This window comes from Rhipicephalus sanguineus, chromosome 9 (genome assembly GCF_013339695.2).
Source record: "Rhipicephalus sanguineus isolate Rsan-2018 chromosome 9, BIME_Rsan_1.4, whole genome shotgun sequence".
Taxonomy (NCBI): domain Eukaryota; kingdom Metazoa; phylum Arthropoda; class Arachnida; order Ixodida; family Ixodidae; genus Rhipicephalus; species Rhipicephalus sanguineus.
This window is the reverse complement of record NC_051184.2, coordinates 147559937-147573876: the sequence shown is the minus strand read 5'-3', so window position 1 is coordinate 147573876 and position 13940 is coordinate 147559937. Positions and strand designations below refer to the sequence as shown.

The 13940-nt window shown below is 47.8% G+C and overlaps 1 protein-coding gene across 1 annotated transcript; it reads right to left on the bottom strand.

Annotated features, from left to right (window-relative positions):
* Nucleotides 1-9841: 9841 nt before the first annotated feature.
* On the bottom strand, nucleotides 9842-13085 carry LOC119405905 (uncharacterized). The gene is made up of 2 exons (XM_037672729.1): nucleotides 11796-13085; nucleotides 9842-10027 (listed from the first exon to the last, which is right to left on the bottom strand). The coding sequence occupies exons 1-2, from the start codon at nucleotides 13083-13085 to the stop codon at nucleotides 9842-9844; spliced, it is 1476 nt and encodes a 491-aa protein (XP_037528657.1).
* Nucleotides 13086-13940: the final 855 nt, after the last annotated feature.

Below are 13940 nucleotides of genomic sequence, written 5' to 3'. Positions count from 1 at the left end.
TCTCCCTATACAAATAAAAGTCAGCATATACCAAGCACTGTTTCAATCACATATAAATTACTGCAGTCTGGTTTGGCTTACTACAACTCAACGCAACATCAACAGAATATTGGTTTTGTAGAAGAAAGCTGTCCGTCACATTGTCAACACTGGTTATTTACCACCGACATAGACATATTTTCGCAAGTAAAGTATAATTAAAATCCAATATGTGTACGAGTTCCGCATCCTGCGATCATTTTACATATGTTCTTCTTCATTTAAACAATTTATCGAGTTAACCGCTGTACCGCAACACAACAGTCACGCTATCAATACTCGTAATGTAAGAGGCTGGCTTATACCGCGCTTTCGCACTGACTATAAACTTCAGTCATTGATATATAATCTTCCATGTATTCTTAAAGGGACACTAGGAGGAGGAATAAACTTTATTAAGGGAAACCAGCAGGTTTAAGTGGCCGGGCCTAGGCCTCCCATGAGGGGACGTCAAGGGCAAACCTGGGCGACCCAGCACGCCCGTAAAGGGACACTAAAGAGAAACAATTTATTGGTTTAGATTGATAAAGTGTGCTCGGAGAACTCTTGTGTAGTTTATTCCACCACCATAGGTTTATTATTAGAGGAGAAAACAAAGTTCAAAGTGTAATGAAGGTAGTGGACATGCGGCTTGACCAAGAAAGAAGATAAGGACGACGACGAGCGATCGCTACCCGTGCTGCTAGTTAGCCCTTGTCGGAGCAAAACCGGTGTCCAGTTGCCGCGACTCCTACCTTTAACACACCCTCGTGTTAAATTTCATTTTTAAATTTCGCGTCCAGCTTTGTAATTCGTGACGTAAGAGACTTCAAAGAGCATTTAACGTATTTTGGCGCCACTGGCTCTACGAAATTTTCACAAACTTCTTATGCCAAGTCTCTGGCCCCCTCAAGGACAATGTACATCGATTTAACCAATTAGGAACTACGTAGGCCCAAGCTGGCGCCGTCAAAAATATGTGACGTCATGGCAAATGGTGCGGGAATTCCAAGGTGGCGTCGCCACCTGTATTTTCTTTTTGCGCGTTTTCTCGCTTATTAAGCGTCTTCGCGCAGAAAGCGTGGTGTTTTTGGTATCGTGGAAGACTACTTTACTAATGCGAGACAAATCGTTTTGCTCTTTAGTGTCCCTTTAATAAGCATAACCATTTACATAAACCTGCGCTTAATACATTACGTGAAATATTTCTGAATTACTAATGTATTCATACATTTCAATTATTTCATAATGTTGTACTATATTTCACTGTATATTGCTGTATATGACTTAATAGAACTTTTTGTTGGGCTAGTTGGTACATGCTTACTGAAAAACCAAAAAGACGCGTACCATCAAGGAAAAAAGTAAGGACAGGACAGAAAGGGCGTCACTCGCAACTAACTTTATTCCCAGAACATCAGCATCATATACAACCACGGCGACCCTGCGCGCGCACATCGCCTCACAAGCTCGTCAAAAACCCGCGATAACAAGATTAACTAATCGAAAAATGAATCGATGAAACTAAATTCACCCCCACGCAGAGCAACAGATGTGTCACTAACACAGCATTCTTTCTTCTTTCTAATATAGTATGCTTCCATAATTTCACGCGCTAAGACATTGTTACTCTTTCCAAGAACGGAAACACTGGCAAACCCAGGCTCACACTTGCAGGAACCACAATGCACAGGCAAATGTGCTGAAAGTTTATTTTTCACCGAAAGTTCGTGCTCCCTCATCCTGTCGTTTATGCACCGGCCTGTTTGGCCGATATATACCCTACCGCAACTAAGCGGGATCTCGCACACCACGCCAACCGAGCAGGCGACAAAAGGCCTTGCGTGCCTCTTCCCACACGGGGAGGGCCTCGGTGCAGAAGAAATGCGTGGGCACAGGCTAGCCAACTTGCGGGGAGCCGAGAACACCAAGGGTACCTTGTACCTGTTGGCCACATTCTTAAGGTTGTGAGCAACCTTGTGCACATATGGCATAACCATGGGCCTTTTTTCCATAGGCTGCCTATTTCTTCTCGATCCCTTCAGTTTCTGAAGGAGGGTTTCCGAGACTGCAACAACGACAGAACCAGGGTAGCCGGCTGAATACAGCCTCGTGAGCTGATTATTGAAACTTTCCTGCATTAGATGAGGACAAGATTTCACCAGCGCTCCTTCCAGGCACATGGAAGCAACGGCCCTCTTGACAAGTTTCGAATGCGAGGCATCATAAGGAAGAAGTGCCTTGCGTGAACGTGGGCAATATGCCCAACATATGTGCGTCTCCGAGAAAGTGAGACTCAGGTCTAAAAATTGCAGCACACCACCAACAGGAAGCTCATGCGTGAATAAAAGACCCTTGGCGTGTTGTCTAAAAACAGCTAAAACCTCATCCACTGAGTTAGTGGTTGTCAAAGAAGGGTTAGCTTTAAAAATGATTAAAAAGTCATCAACATACCTAAAAATCTTCACTTCAGCATCGTCAATAACCTGAGCCACTTCTCTGTCAAAATCCGCTAAAAATATGTTACATAACGCAGGTGCCACGCATGAACCTATACAGATTCCTTTTCTTTGAATATAAAAGTGATTATCGTGACACACGAACGTGGAACATAGATAAAATTCGAGCAACGTCATAAAGTTGTCAAGGGAAATGCCAGTGGCGCGCTCAAAGGCAAGAACACCGTTCTGCTCAATACAGCTTCTAACAACTAAAAACAACTCTGCGTGGGGAACCGAATAAAACAAATCTTCAACATCAATAGAAAAAGCATTGCCACCTTCGTTTAGGCCTATCAAGTACTGTGTAACATCATTTGACTTCTTAACAAGAAAAGGGTCATCCACAGTAAGCGCTTTAAGATGCTTCAGTAAAAACTTGCTCACATTTTGTTGCCAAGATTCCCGTTCGCTGACAATACACCTGAATGGCATGTCGACCTTATGAGTTTTTACACTGAAAAACACAGACAGCGCGGTTCGCTTCGAGGAACTGATGGCTTTTGAAAGAGCGTGAAGCTGCAGATCCTTGCAGAGCAAGATCGCCTTAGCTTTTACCTTGTTTGGCTGTGTCTTCGTTCGGGCAAAGTTCTTGGCTATAGCTTGTGCAGCTTTTTCACGAAACGCCTCGGCCGACAGGACGACAAAGCCACCCTCTTTGTCGGACTGCAGAAGTTGGAGGTTATTTGTCCTGAAGTAAGTGACCACTTGCCCAGTCGTATCCTTGGGAAGAAGATGTGTACGCTGCACAGTCTTCAGCAGGCAATCAACACCCTCCAATAGGCATCTGTCACGGTCGTCACCATCCGCACAATTGGCCACACGCCGATTCAAGGCCAGCAACTCGTGGACACGGAGACTTGGTGGCACGGAAAACTCGGGGCCTTTCTTGAGAGTCTTGGAAATACCCTCAGGAAGGTCTACGTTTCCTAAGACGTGTAGCTGGGTCGGCTGAGCAGTTTTCTTCATGGCACCCTTCGGGAGGTGATTCAGCGTACATAGCCACCAAAACTCGGTAGTCTGCGCTATGGCTCGCTGACAAAGCTTAAGCCTACGGTGCGCGAACCACCCAGTGTCCAACTCAAAGCACTTGACACGCAAACAGTCTTGAAGGAAGCGAATCTGTCTCCACAGCTCCGATTTCCAAATCCGGCATATCCTCCTCGAATGACTCAGTGATGGCTTGACAGACCCAAACAGAGCTTGCACTTCCAGCGGCACTAACCCATTGTTGATGCAAAACGCCAAGTATCTTGCGCGGCACGTAGACGAGGCAATATGCGCGACCAGCAGCAGCGGCTCCGAATTAGAAAGAGGGGAACAGAAGGCAGGGCCCACCATAGAAGAAATGTAACTTAATAGAACTTTTTGTTGGGCTAGTTGGTACATGCTTACTGAAAAACCAAAAAGACGCGTACCATCAAGGAAAAAAGTAAGGACAGGACAGAAAGGGCGTCACTCGCAACTAACTTTATTCCCAGAACATCAGCATCATATATAACCACAGCGACCCTGCGCGCGCACATCGCCTCACAAGCTCGTCAAAAACCCGCGATAACAAGATTAACTAATCGAAAAATGAATCGATGAAACGAAATTCACCCCCACGCAGAGCAACAGATGTGTCACTAACACAGCATTCTTTCTTCTTTCTAATATAGTATGCTTCCATAATTTCACGCGCTAAGACATCGTTACTCTTTCCAAGAACGGAAATACTGGCAAAACCAGGCTCACACTTGCAGGAACCACAATGCACAGGCAAATGTGCTGAAAGTTTATTTTTCACCGAAAGTTCGTGCTCCCTCATCCTGTCGTTTATGCACCGGCCTGTTTGGCCGATATATACCCTACCGCAACTAAGCGGGATCTCGTACACCACGCCAACCGAGCAGGCGACAAAAGGCCTTGCGTGCCTCTTCCCACACGGGGAGGGCCTCGGTGCAGAAGAAATGCGTGGGCACAGGCTAGCCAACTTGCGGGGCGCCGAGAACACCAAGGGTACCTTGTACCTGTTGGCCACATTCTTAAGGTTGTGAGCAACCTTGTGCACATATGGCATAACCATGGGCCTTTTTTCCATAGGCTGCCTATTTCTTCTCGATCCCTTCAGTTTCTGAAGGAGGGTTTCCGAGACTGCAACAACGACAGAACCAGGGATCGAGAAGAAATAGGCAGCCTATGGAAAAAAGGCCCATGGTTATGCCATATGTGCACAAGGTTGCTCACAACCTTAAGAATGTGGCCAACAGGTACAAGGTACCCTTGGTGTTCTCGGCTCCCCGCAAGTTGGCTAGCCTGTGCCCACGCATTTCTTCTGCACCGAGGCCCTCCCCGTGTGGGAAGAGGCACGCAAGGCCTTTTGTCGCCTGCTCGGTTGGCGTGGTGTACGAGATCCCGCTTAGTTGCGGTAGGGTATATATCGGCCAAACAGGCCGGTGCATAAACGACAGGATGAGGGAGCACGAACTTTCGGTGAAAAATAAACTTTCAGCACATTTGCCTGTGCATTGTGGTTCCTGCAAGTGTGAGCCTGGGTTTGCCAGTGTTTCCGTTCTTGGAAAGAGTAACAATGTCTTAGCGCGTGAAATTATGGAAGCATACTATATTAGAAAGAAGAAAGAATGCTGTGTTAGTGACACATCTGTTGCTCTGCGTGGGGGTGAATTTCGTTTCATCGATTCATTTTTCGATTAGTTAATCTTGTTATCGCGGGTTTTTGACGAGCTTGTGAGGTGATGTGCGCGCGCAGGGTCGCTGTGGTTATATATGATGCTGATGTTCTGGGAATAAAGTTAGTTGCGAGTGACGCCCTTTCTGTCCTGCCCTTACTTTTTTAAATGCGAAGCATTTCTTAGCGAACTTCTGCGACTTTGAGCGTATCTATCTATCTATCTATCTATCTATCTATCTATCTATCTATCTATCTATCTATCTATCTATCTATCTATCTATCTATCTATCTATCTATCTATCTATCTATCTATCTATCTATCTATCTATCTAGCCGCCTACGACTTTGTGCTCTCCTGGTCGCTTGGTTCATCGAATGTGCACCAAAACTGGTATGGCGTAACATGACTGTATGACGAACATAAATGACAAGTCATAACATGAAAATCATGACACGCATGTCATGTACAGCATGATTTACATGCTACGCTCATGCTGCGCTGGTGGCCGTTTCGCTAGTTTGATATACACCAAAATTGGTATCTTGCGACATGACTGTGTGACGAACATAAATAACACGAGTTAACATGATAATCATGACACGCATGTCATGTACAGCATGACTTACGTGCCACGCTCATGGTGCGCTGGCGGCCGTTTCGCTAGCTGTACATACACCAAAATTGGTATCTTGTGACGTGACTGTGTAACGAACATAAATAACACGAGTTAACATGAAAATCATGACACGCATGTCATGTACAGCATGACTTACGTGCCACGCTCATGGAGCGCTGGCGGCAGTTTCGCTAGCTTGATCTACCCCGAAATCGGTATTGCGCGACGTGACTGTGTGACGAACATAAAAACACGAGTTAGCATGAAAATCATGACACGCATGTCATGTACAGCATGACTTACGTGCCACGCTCATGGGGCGCTGGCGGCGGTTTCGCTAGATTTATATACATCAAAATTGGTATCTCGTGACGTGACTGTGTGACGAACATAAAAACACGAGTTAACATGACAATCATGACACGCATGTCATGTACAGTATGACTTACGTGCCATGCTCAGGGGCGCTGGCGGCCGTTTCGCTAGCTTGATCTACCCCGAAATAGGCATTGCGCGACGTGACTATGTGACGAACATAATAACACTAGTTAACATGAAAATAATGACATGCATGTCATGTACAGCATGACTTACGTGCCACGATCATGGCACGCTGGCGGCCGTTTCGCTAGCTTGATCTACCCCGGAATTGGTTTTGCGCGACGTGACTGTGTGACGAACATAAAAACACGAGTTAACATGAAAATCATGACACGCATGTCATGTACAGCATGACTTACGTGCCACGCTCATGGGGTGCTGGCGGCCGTTTCTCTAGCTTGATCGACCCCGAAGTTGGTATTGCGCGACGTTACTGTGTGACGGACATAAATAATACGAGTTAACATGAAAACCATGACATACAAGACGATATATGCAGCTCTTTGCTGGCTGCTTCGCATTACATCGATTCCCAGAACGCGTGGGGTCTGCCGGCTTTTCCTTGATGGTGCGCGTCTTTTTGGTTTTTCAGTATGCTGTATATGATTAGCTGCCATGCTTTTCCTTTCTTATATTGTGTTGATATTATTGTTTCGTGTACTTTACTGACAGAATTACAGGTGTACTATTGCTATTTTTTCTTGTACTTGTAGTACTACTATTTCTTTTCTGTAAATAATTTTGAGTATTTTGTTAGTGTTGTTTGTTGTTAGAAATGTGTTTATCCAAAAATCATTCCCTGTTACGCTTACACGGGTATTCTTATATGCTTTGTTTCTGTAAATAATGTTTTTTCTACCATGTGTGATATGACTTGTAGATTTGGTGCAAATCTTTTCAGATGTCGCTTGTTGCCATGTAATTGGTCTTCTGGACCCTAGTCAAGCTGTTTCATTACAGCTTTTAGCCCAGGAGACTATCCAGAATGTAATGTTTTCGTTTTATTCTGGAAAATAAAGAGGAAGGAATGAACTCAGTCGACGAAAACTGCGGCCCATTGTCGAAAACCACTTCCTCGGGAATTCCGTGGCGTGCAAAAATTGACTTGCAGTGGTTGACTACAGCTGCGAAAGTGAGCTTCTCAAGTCGATCTAGTTCGGGGTATCTTGAATAACAATCTGTAGCTCTCAACCACCGCTGGTTCTTGAAGTGAAACAAATCCATCGCAATGCGTTGCCAATGTCTTTCAGGGAATTCGGAGCTTATTAGTGGCATTTTCCTGTTGACCCTTGTTTCGATGCATTGCTGACATCGCTTCACCAGGGACGAGACGTCAGATCCTATGGTAGGCCACCAGACAGTCTCTGGCTCGAGCAAGTGTCTTTGTTATGCCAAAATGTCCTTCGTGCAAGAGTCGTAGGACTTCTTTTCGGCAAGAGTCGGGGACGACAACTCGCGAGGCGTAGAGGAGTAAATCATTCTACACAGTGAGCTGGTGTCGATGGTCGTAGAAAGGTTTTAGGTCAAGTCCTAAGTCTCTCCTGGAAGGCCATTCTTTCTCGCACATCAGACGAAGCTGTGTGCAAATAGGGTCTGCTTGTTGGGATGCCTTTAACCATTGTAAACAATGTTGCTTTATCGGAATAGAGGTTGTCATAGAGCACAGGAAAGCTTCAAGGTTTTCTTCGAGCTCGCTGTCTGCCGTCTCTCGCAGAGGCGCCCTCGAAAGTGTATCTGCGGCTAGAAGTTCTTTGCCTGGAACGTATGCAACTTCATATCGAATTCGCATCATTCTCATCTTTAGCCACTGTAATCTGCGCGTCAAATCGTCAAGACTCTTCGAAGTGAAGATTGGAACCAACGGTTCGTGATCCGTCTCTAGCTTGAACAGCTTACCAACAAGGTAATCGCTGAATTTATCGCATGCCCAGACGAAAGCAAGAGCCTCTTTTTTAATCTGAGCGTAGCGCTTCTCGGTTTCCGAGAGTAACCTCGAGGCATAAGTGATGACAGAAAACATGCCATTCGTTTGCTTCTGCCGGATTAATGCTCCCAGTCCGAAGGATGATGCGTCGGCGGTGACGACTGTTTCTTTTGATGGGTCGTAGACTCCAAAGACAGGACGAGATGAGAGCACGGACTTGGACCTATTGAATGCCTGCTCTTGTGGAGCACGCCAAGCAAATTCTTGCTTTTTTGACAACAGGAGTCAGAGTGGCCGCAGAATATCAGAGAGATTGGGAACGAATCTCGCGAGGTATGTTGCCATTCCGAGAACTCTCTGCACCTGGGTCCTGTTTTTGGGACTTTCCATTTTCAGTGTGGCTTCAACCTTCTTTTCGTCGGGTCTTATTCCGTCTCCATCGGGCCAGTGTCCAAGAAATGTAAGGCGTTGAACATTAAACACGTACTTGCTGTCGTTCAGTGTCACTCCAGCCTTTAGCACGTTTCGGAGTGCCTCATTGTGCTCATGGCTGTTGGAACCCAGATGAGCATGTTGTGACAGACAACTCGACTGATGCCTTGTAAAATGTACGCCATCTGCTTCTGGAAGTGTTCAGGAGCTGACGCAATGCCAAATGGTAGTCGGTTGAAGTAGAAGCGCCCAAAAGGTGAGATGAAGGTGGTGAGTTTCCTTGATTCTTCACAAAGTGGAATTTGCGAAAATCCGGAGTTGGCATCGAGTTTGGAGAACACCTTAGCTCCATGAAGAAGTCTGAGAGTGTGCTCTACGGAAGGAATAGGATGCCATTCTCTGAGAACGTGGCGGTTCAGCTCTGTGAAGTCGACGCATATTCTCATGTCTCCGGAGGGCTTTGGGACGACTACCATCGGTGCACGCCACTCGGTCTGCTTATCAACAGGTGATATGACACCGAGTTTCTGTATCCTTTGAAGTTCTTTGTCTTCTCGTACAATGGAATTGGGATGCGCCTCGGGGAGCTAAGTGCTAAAGCTTTTGCTCCTTGTTGAAGCTGAATCCTGTGTTCTCTGAGCATCTTGCCTAGTCCTTGGAACACCGCTGGAAATTCTTCTTTCGGGTTCACTTGGTCGGCAACCGCGTTTACGAAGGTCAGCATCTGCAGCTTTTTGATGGCTGGCTTGCCTCGCAGCGGAGTGCAGATGTGATCTAGGACGTATATATCCTGACTAGTCGCGTGGTTGCGCTAGATGAGCTGGAGTTGTGCCACTTCTGCGGCTGGAAGAAGCTTTCCATCTGGGCCATGCAGCTGACGAGGAGGAGCTGAGAAGCGGCCTGTCCTTGAGCGTCTGGAATACGTGCGTCGGGAGGACGGTTTCGTCGGCACCAATGTCAATTTTCAAGTCTACTGGCTGGCCTTGAACCAAGACTGTTGCTTCCCATTATCAGCATCCGTCGTCTTGACTGCTCCAAGGAATCCTGCTTCTAAAGTTGCGTGCTCGGTTTCGACACAATCGAGGCGTCGCGACATGCATACGGAGGCATAGTGACCTTTCTTCCGGCAATTCCTGCAGACTTCCGAGCGTGCTGGGCAGACAGTGCGAGAGTGGCGCTCTTGACCACGCCAACGGCACGGTTTCTGCTCTCTATTTTTTCCGGAGGGTGAAGATGGTTTGCTTGCCCCGCGTGGATAACTGCCGCTTTTGTCTTGCATTGAAGCACGCTGACTGGTCTACGCACCGGATGCAACTTTGTTCAAACATGGCGCTTCCTGGAGGAGCTCCGCTTGTTGCTGACGGACACTCTCGATCTGGCGGACGGAATCGAGAGCCTTTTGTAGTGTGAGCTCTGCGTCGAGCTGAAACCTGGCGGATAGCTGCTTGTCTTTTATCTCAACCACGAGGCGGTCGCGCACGAACTCCTCTCGAAGAGCACCGAACTCGCAATCTTTCGAAAGCCTGTGAAGCGCAGTGACGAAATCTTCGGCCGACTCACCATCTTGTTGCACTGTGATGTTGAATCTGGCTCGTTCGAAGATTACGTTGCGTCGCGGAATAAAATACTTGTCGAACTACTGCACGACGGCGTCGAATTTCTTGCAGTTCTCTTCAGGTAAAGCGAAGGTGGCGTGGATTTCCTCAAGTTTCTCACCCATGATGTAGAGTAGGGCGTCTACTTGATTTCCATACTTCTGACACCAGATTTGATTTGACTTGATTTCGTGTCCCCTGGAGTTACGATCGTTCGTCGGACTTTCCTCCTCTAGGGGGGGGGGAGCCCTCTGTATCGGCAGAAGCATCGGCGTCGCGAAGAAGAACATCGAGACGCTCGCTCTTGCACGAGGCAGAAGAATCAAGGATGACTTAGACTTTCGACTATGCTTTTCCAAATCGTATGCGGCTGCGATGATCGACACGCCTGACAGAAGTGTAACGGAGATGGCTGTTCTGGCTGCGGTGCGCTTCACCATACGTCGATGTCTCTCAGAATTTCCAGAAAAACAACACTCGGGAAAACTTACCGAGTTTCTTTATGGGCTGCACGTATTTCGCGGTCTCGACTTGAGCGTACGGAGAGAGCCGCGGCCCGCGGTTGGCGGACCTGACAGGTATGTAAACCATCTTGTCCACAGCATGTAGTTGAAGCATTATCGCAAGCGTATCACGGATGAAAGTGGCCGAGATTGCCCTTGGCGTCTGCATGAATAACTTCACCGGCAGGTTTGTTATATGCGTGGATTTACCGTAACGGTTCCTAACTATGTATTTTTACTATTTGTAGTCAAGAGTTCGACGAAAGTTCGTCTGGTCAGGCATTGGATGAGATGATTCACGGTCACTGACCAAGTCGGATGAGATGACCTGACGTTTCGGAACCGCATACGGGTTCCTTGTTCAAGGAGCAGGACTCGAAGTCGTTGTCGATTATGTAGGCAGAACGTGACGCAACGAGCATGCGTACACGGCAGGCATAGTTCCTGGTGTCCTGTTCATTGTAGCTGGCGTCGACTGAATGATCAGTGATTCCAGAAGCCGGCGTGACGACACGTTCTTTTCCTTGGCGATGATGGCGGCGTTATCCCAGTCAATGGTATGATCATGTGCATGCGCATGCTCAGCGATGGCGTTTGTCATGTGATTGTTTTTAGTCACGTCACGTTGGTGCTCTTTGATGCGTCGAGAAAACTTTCCTGTTTCGCCAATATACACTTCACGGCAATCAGCGCACGGTATCTTATACACAACACCTGGAAACGATTCACTTGGCAGCCTGTCTTTCACATTGACGAGCTGGTTCCGGAGCTTGCTGGTCGGGACGTGAGCAATGCGCAAATCGTATTTTGAAAATACGCGCGAAAGTGCCTCGCTGATACCTTCGACGTAAGGTATGGCCGCACGTGCACAGGTAGTCACGTTGCTCTGTGAGCTGGATTGAAGTATCCGCTTCTCAGTTTTCGAGATGAATCGATCAGGATAACCGTTGCGGTTTAGCTCCCGATGGATCGTACGTAGCTCTTTCTTCAACGCATCATCGTCTGAGCAGACCCGTGCGGCGCGTGTCACCAAGGATGACACTACGGACGTCTTATGGCCGATGGGGTGATGCGAATTAAAACTGAGATAACGACCTGTGTGTGTGGGCTTCCTGTATACTGAGAAGGCGAGGGCGCTCCCATCCCGGCGCACCTGAACGTCCAAAAAAGGCAGCACATTGTCATCCTCGTGTTCAACCGTGAACTGTATGTTCACGTTCTGGGCGTTCAGACAGTCCAAGAAGCGTTGGATGTCTTGCTTCTTCAAAATGCAGAAGCAGTCATCGACGTACCGGTAAAACACTTTGGGGGCCGGAGTGAACGTTGCCAGGACCTTTCCTTCCAAGGCTTCCATTACTAGATTGGCCGTGGTGACTGATATTGACGCTCCCATTGCCGTACCATGTGTTTGCTGGTAAATCTTGCCATCGTATGAAAAATACGTGTTGCTGAGACAAAACTGCAGCAGCTCGCTAAGTTCGGGGATGTCGAAGGGGGTGCGACCAGGAAGACCACTGTCTGCTTTAAGGGCTTCTTCGCACGTGGCTACTGCCAAGTCCACCGGGACACTTGTAAAAAGTGACGTGACGTCGAACGAGACCATGGCGTCGTCTTCACTCAGTGTGACATCCTTTAACTTAGCAACAAGAGCAGACGAATTTTCGATGTGTGTCGACGTCTTACCGGCTAGAGGACTCAAAACTTGGTGAAGGTAGCCCGATAGTCGGCAGAGCAGTGATCTGGTGAAGTCGACAATAGGTCGAAGTGGAACGCCAGGCTTGTGGACTTTTGGCAGGCCATACATTGCAGGGGCTGAACCGTTCGTGCAGAGCAGACGGTGGTAGAGACCGGCGTGGTGCGGTGGAACCAACCTGAACAAACTGGCCAGTAGTTTTTGCAGCTTAGTCTGTAGTCGGCTTGTGGGGTCGTAGGCTATAGCAGCATACGTATGACGGTCACCAAGGAGGGCCAGCATTTTCTCGTGGTAGTCGTTCTTGTCCAGCAAGACCGTAGCATTTCCTTTGTCGGAGGGTAGAATGGCGATGCTTCTGTTACTCCGTAGGCTCCGAATAGCTTGCTTCTCGGCTACCGACGAGAACGTCTTTGTGCCGCACTTCCGCAATCCCGAAAGCACGCCAATAGCACGGGTGCGGGCTTCTTCACGTACGCTTGAGGGAAGGTGGCTGACCGCACGTTCTACCGCACAGATCACATCCCTTGGCCTTGGTTGCGCATCCGTGTTGAAATTCAATCCACGAGATAATACCTCAGCTTCCTTCTCGGATGGAGTGTAAGAGGACAGGTTGATGACGTCTTGTGCGTCTTGTGACACATCCGGTCGGAGTGCTTGCAGTTTCCTGTCTTGTGAGGCTCTATGAAAGCCTTCCCTCGTAGTTGCGGCAAAGTTTGCATGCAGCTGCACCTCTGGAAAGTTATCTGGCATCATATGCTCAAGCTGCCGGCGCGCAAAAAACGTTTACGTCTCCAGCTTCCGCACCTTTTCACGGCACTCGAGAACACGTGCTGGTAGCAGCTTCCGCTCTGCCTGACGAACAATCTGGTGGCCCCATGATGTAGCGACTGGTCTTCTCAATCGCAGACTCCTTGGCATCAAGTCCTCCCGTTTACACGTGAGGTTGAAATCCAGATGTGTCTTGAAAGCAGCTATTTTTGAACTGAGCGAAACAAATCGACGTATCTTCATAACGGCGTCTTGTCCATAAGTGCTCCGGTAAGTAACGTAGTCAAGAGTTCGACGAAAGTTCGTCTGGTCAGGCATCGGATGAGATGATTCACGGTCACTGACCAAGTCGGATGAGATGATCTGACGTTTCGGAACCGCATACGGGTTCCTTGTTCACTGAGCAGTACTCGAAGTCGTCGATTATGTAGGCAGAACGTGACGCAACGAGCATGCCTACACGGCAGGCATGTTCATTGTAGCTGGCGTCGACTGAATGATCAGTGATTCCAGAAGCCGGCGTGACGACACGTTCTTTTCCTTGGCGATGATGGCGGCGTTATCCCAGTCAATGGGATACTATTTGCATAACGTACCCACGAGCCTATTGCTGAGATGGGCCGGCCGTTCTTGCATTAGTTAACAAATTAAAACGTACGAGTGTTACTTAGACTGCCCCAACGGCGATGTTATTTCGCAAATGAGTGACATTCCCGCCGTTAGGATACCTCATGTTTTGATGAGGTTCTCAGAGCTAGAACTGTACGTCAACATGGCTCTTATATTGTCACATATGTGTTTGTGCCACTGTGCACTAGAGGACACTACTGCAACTAT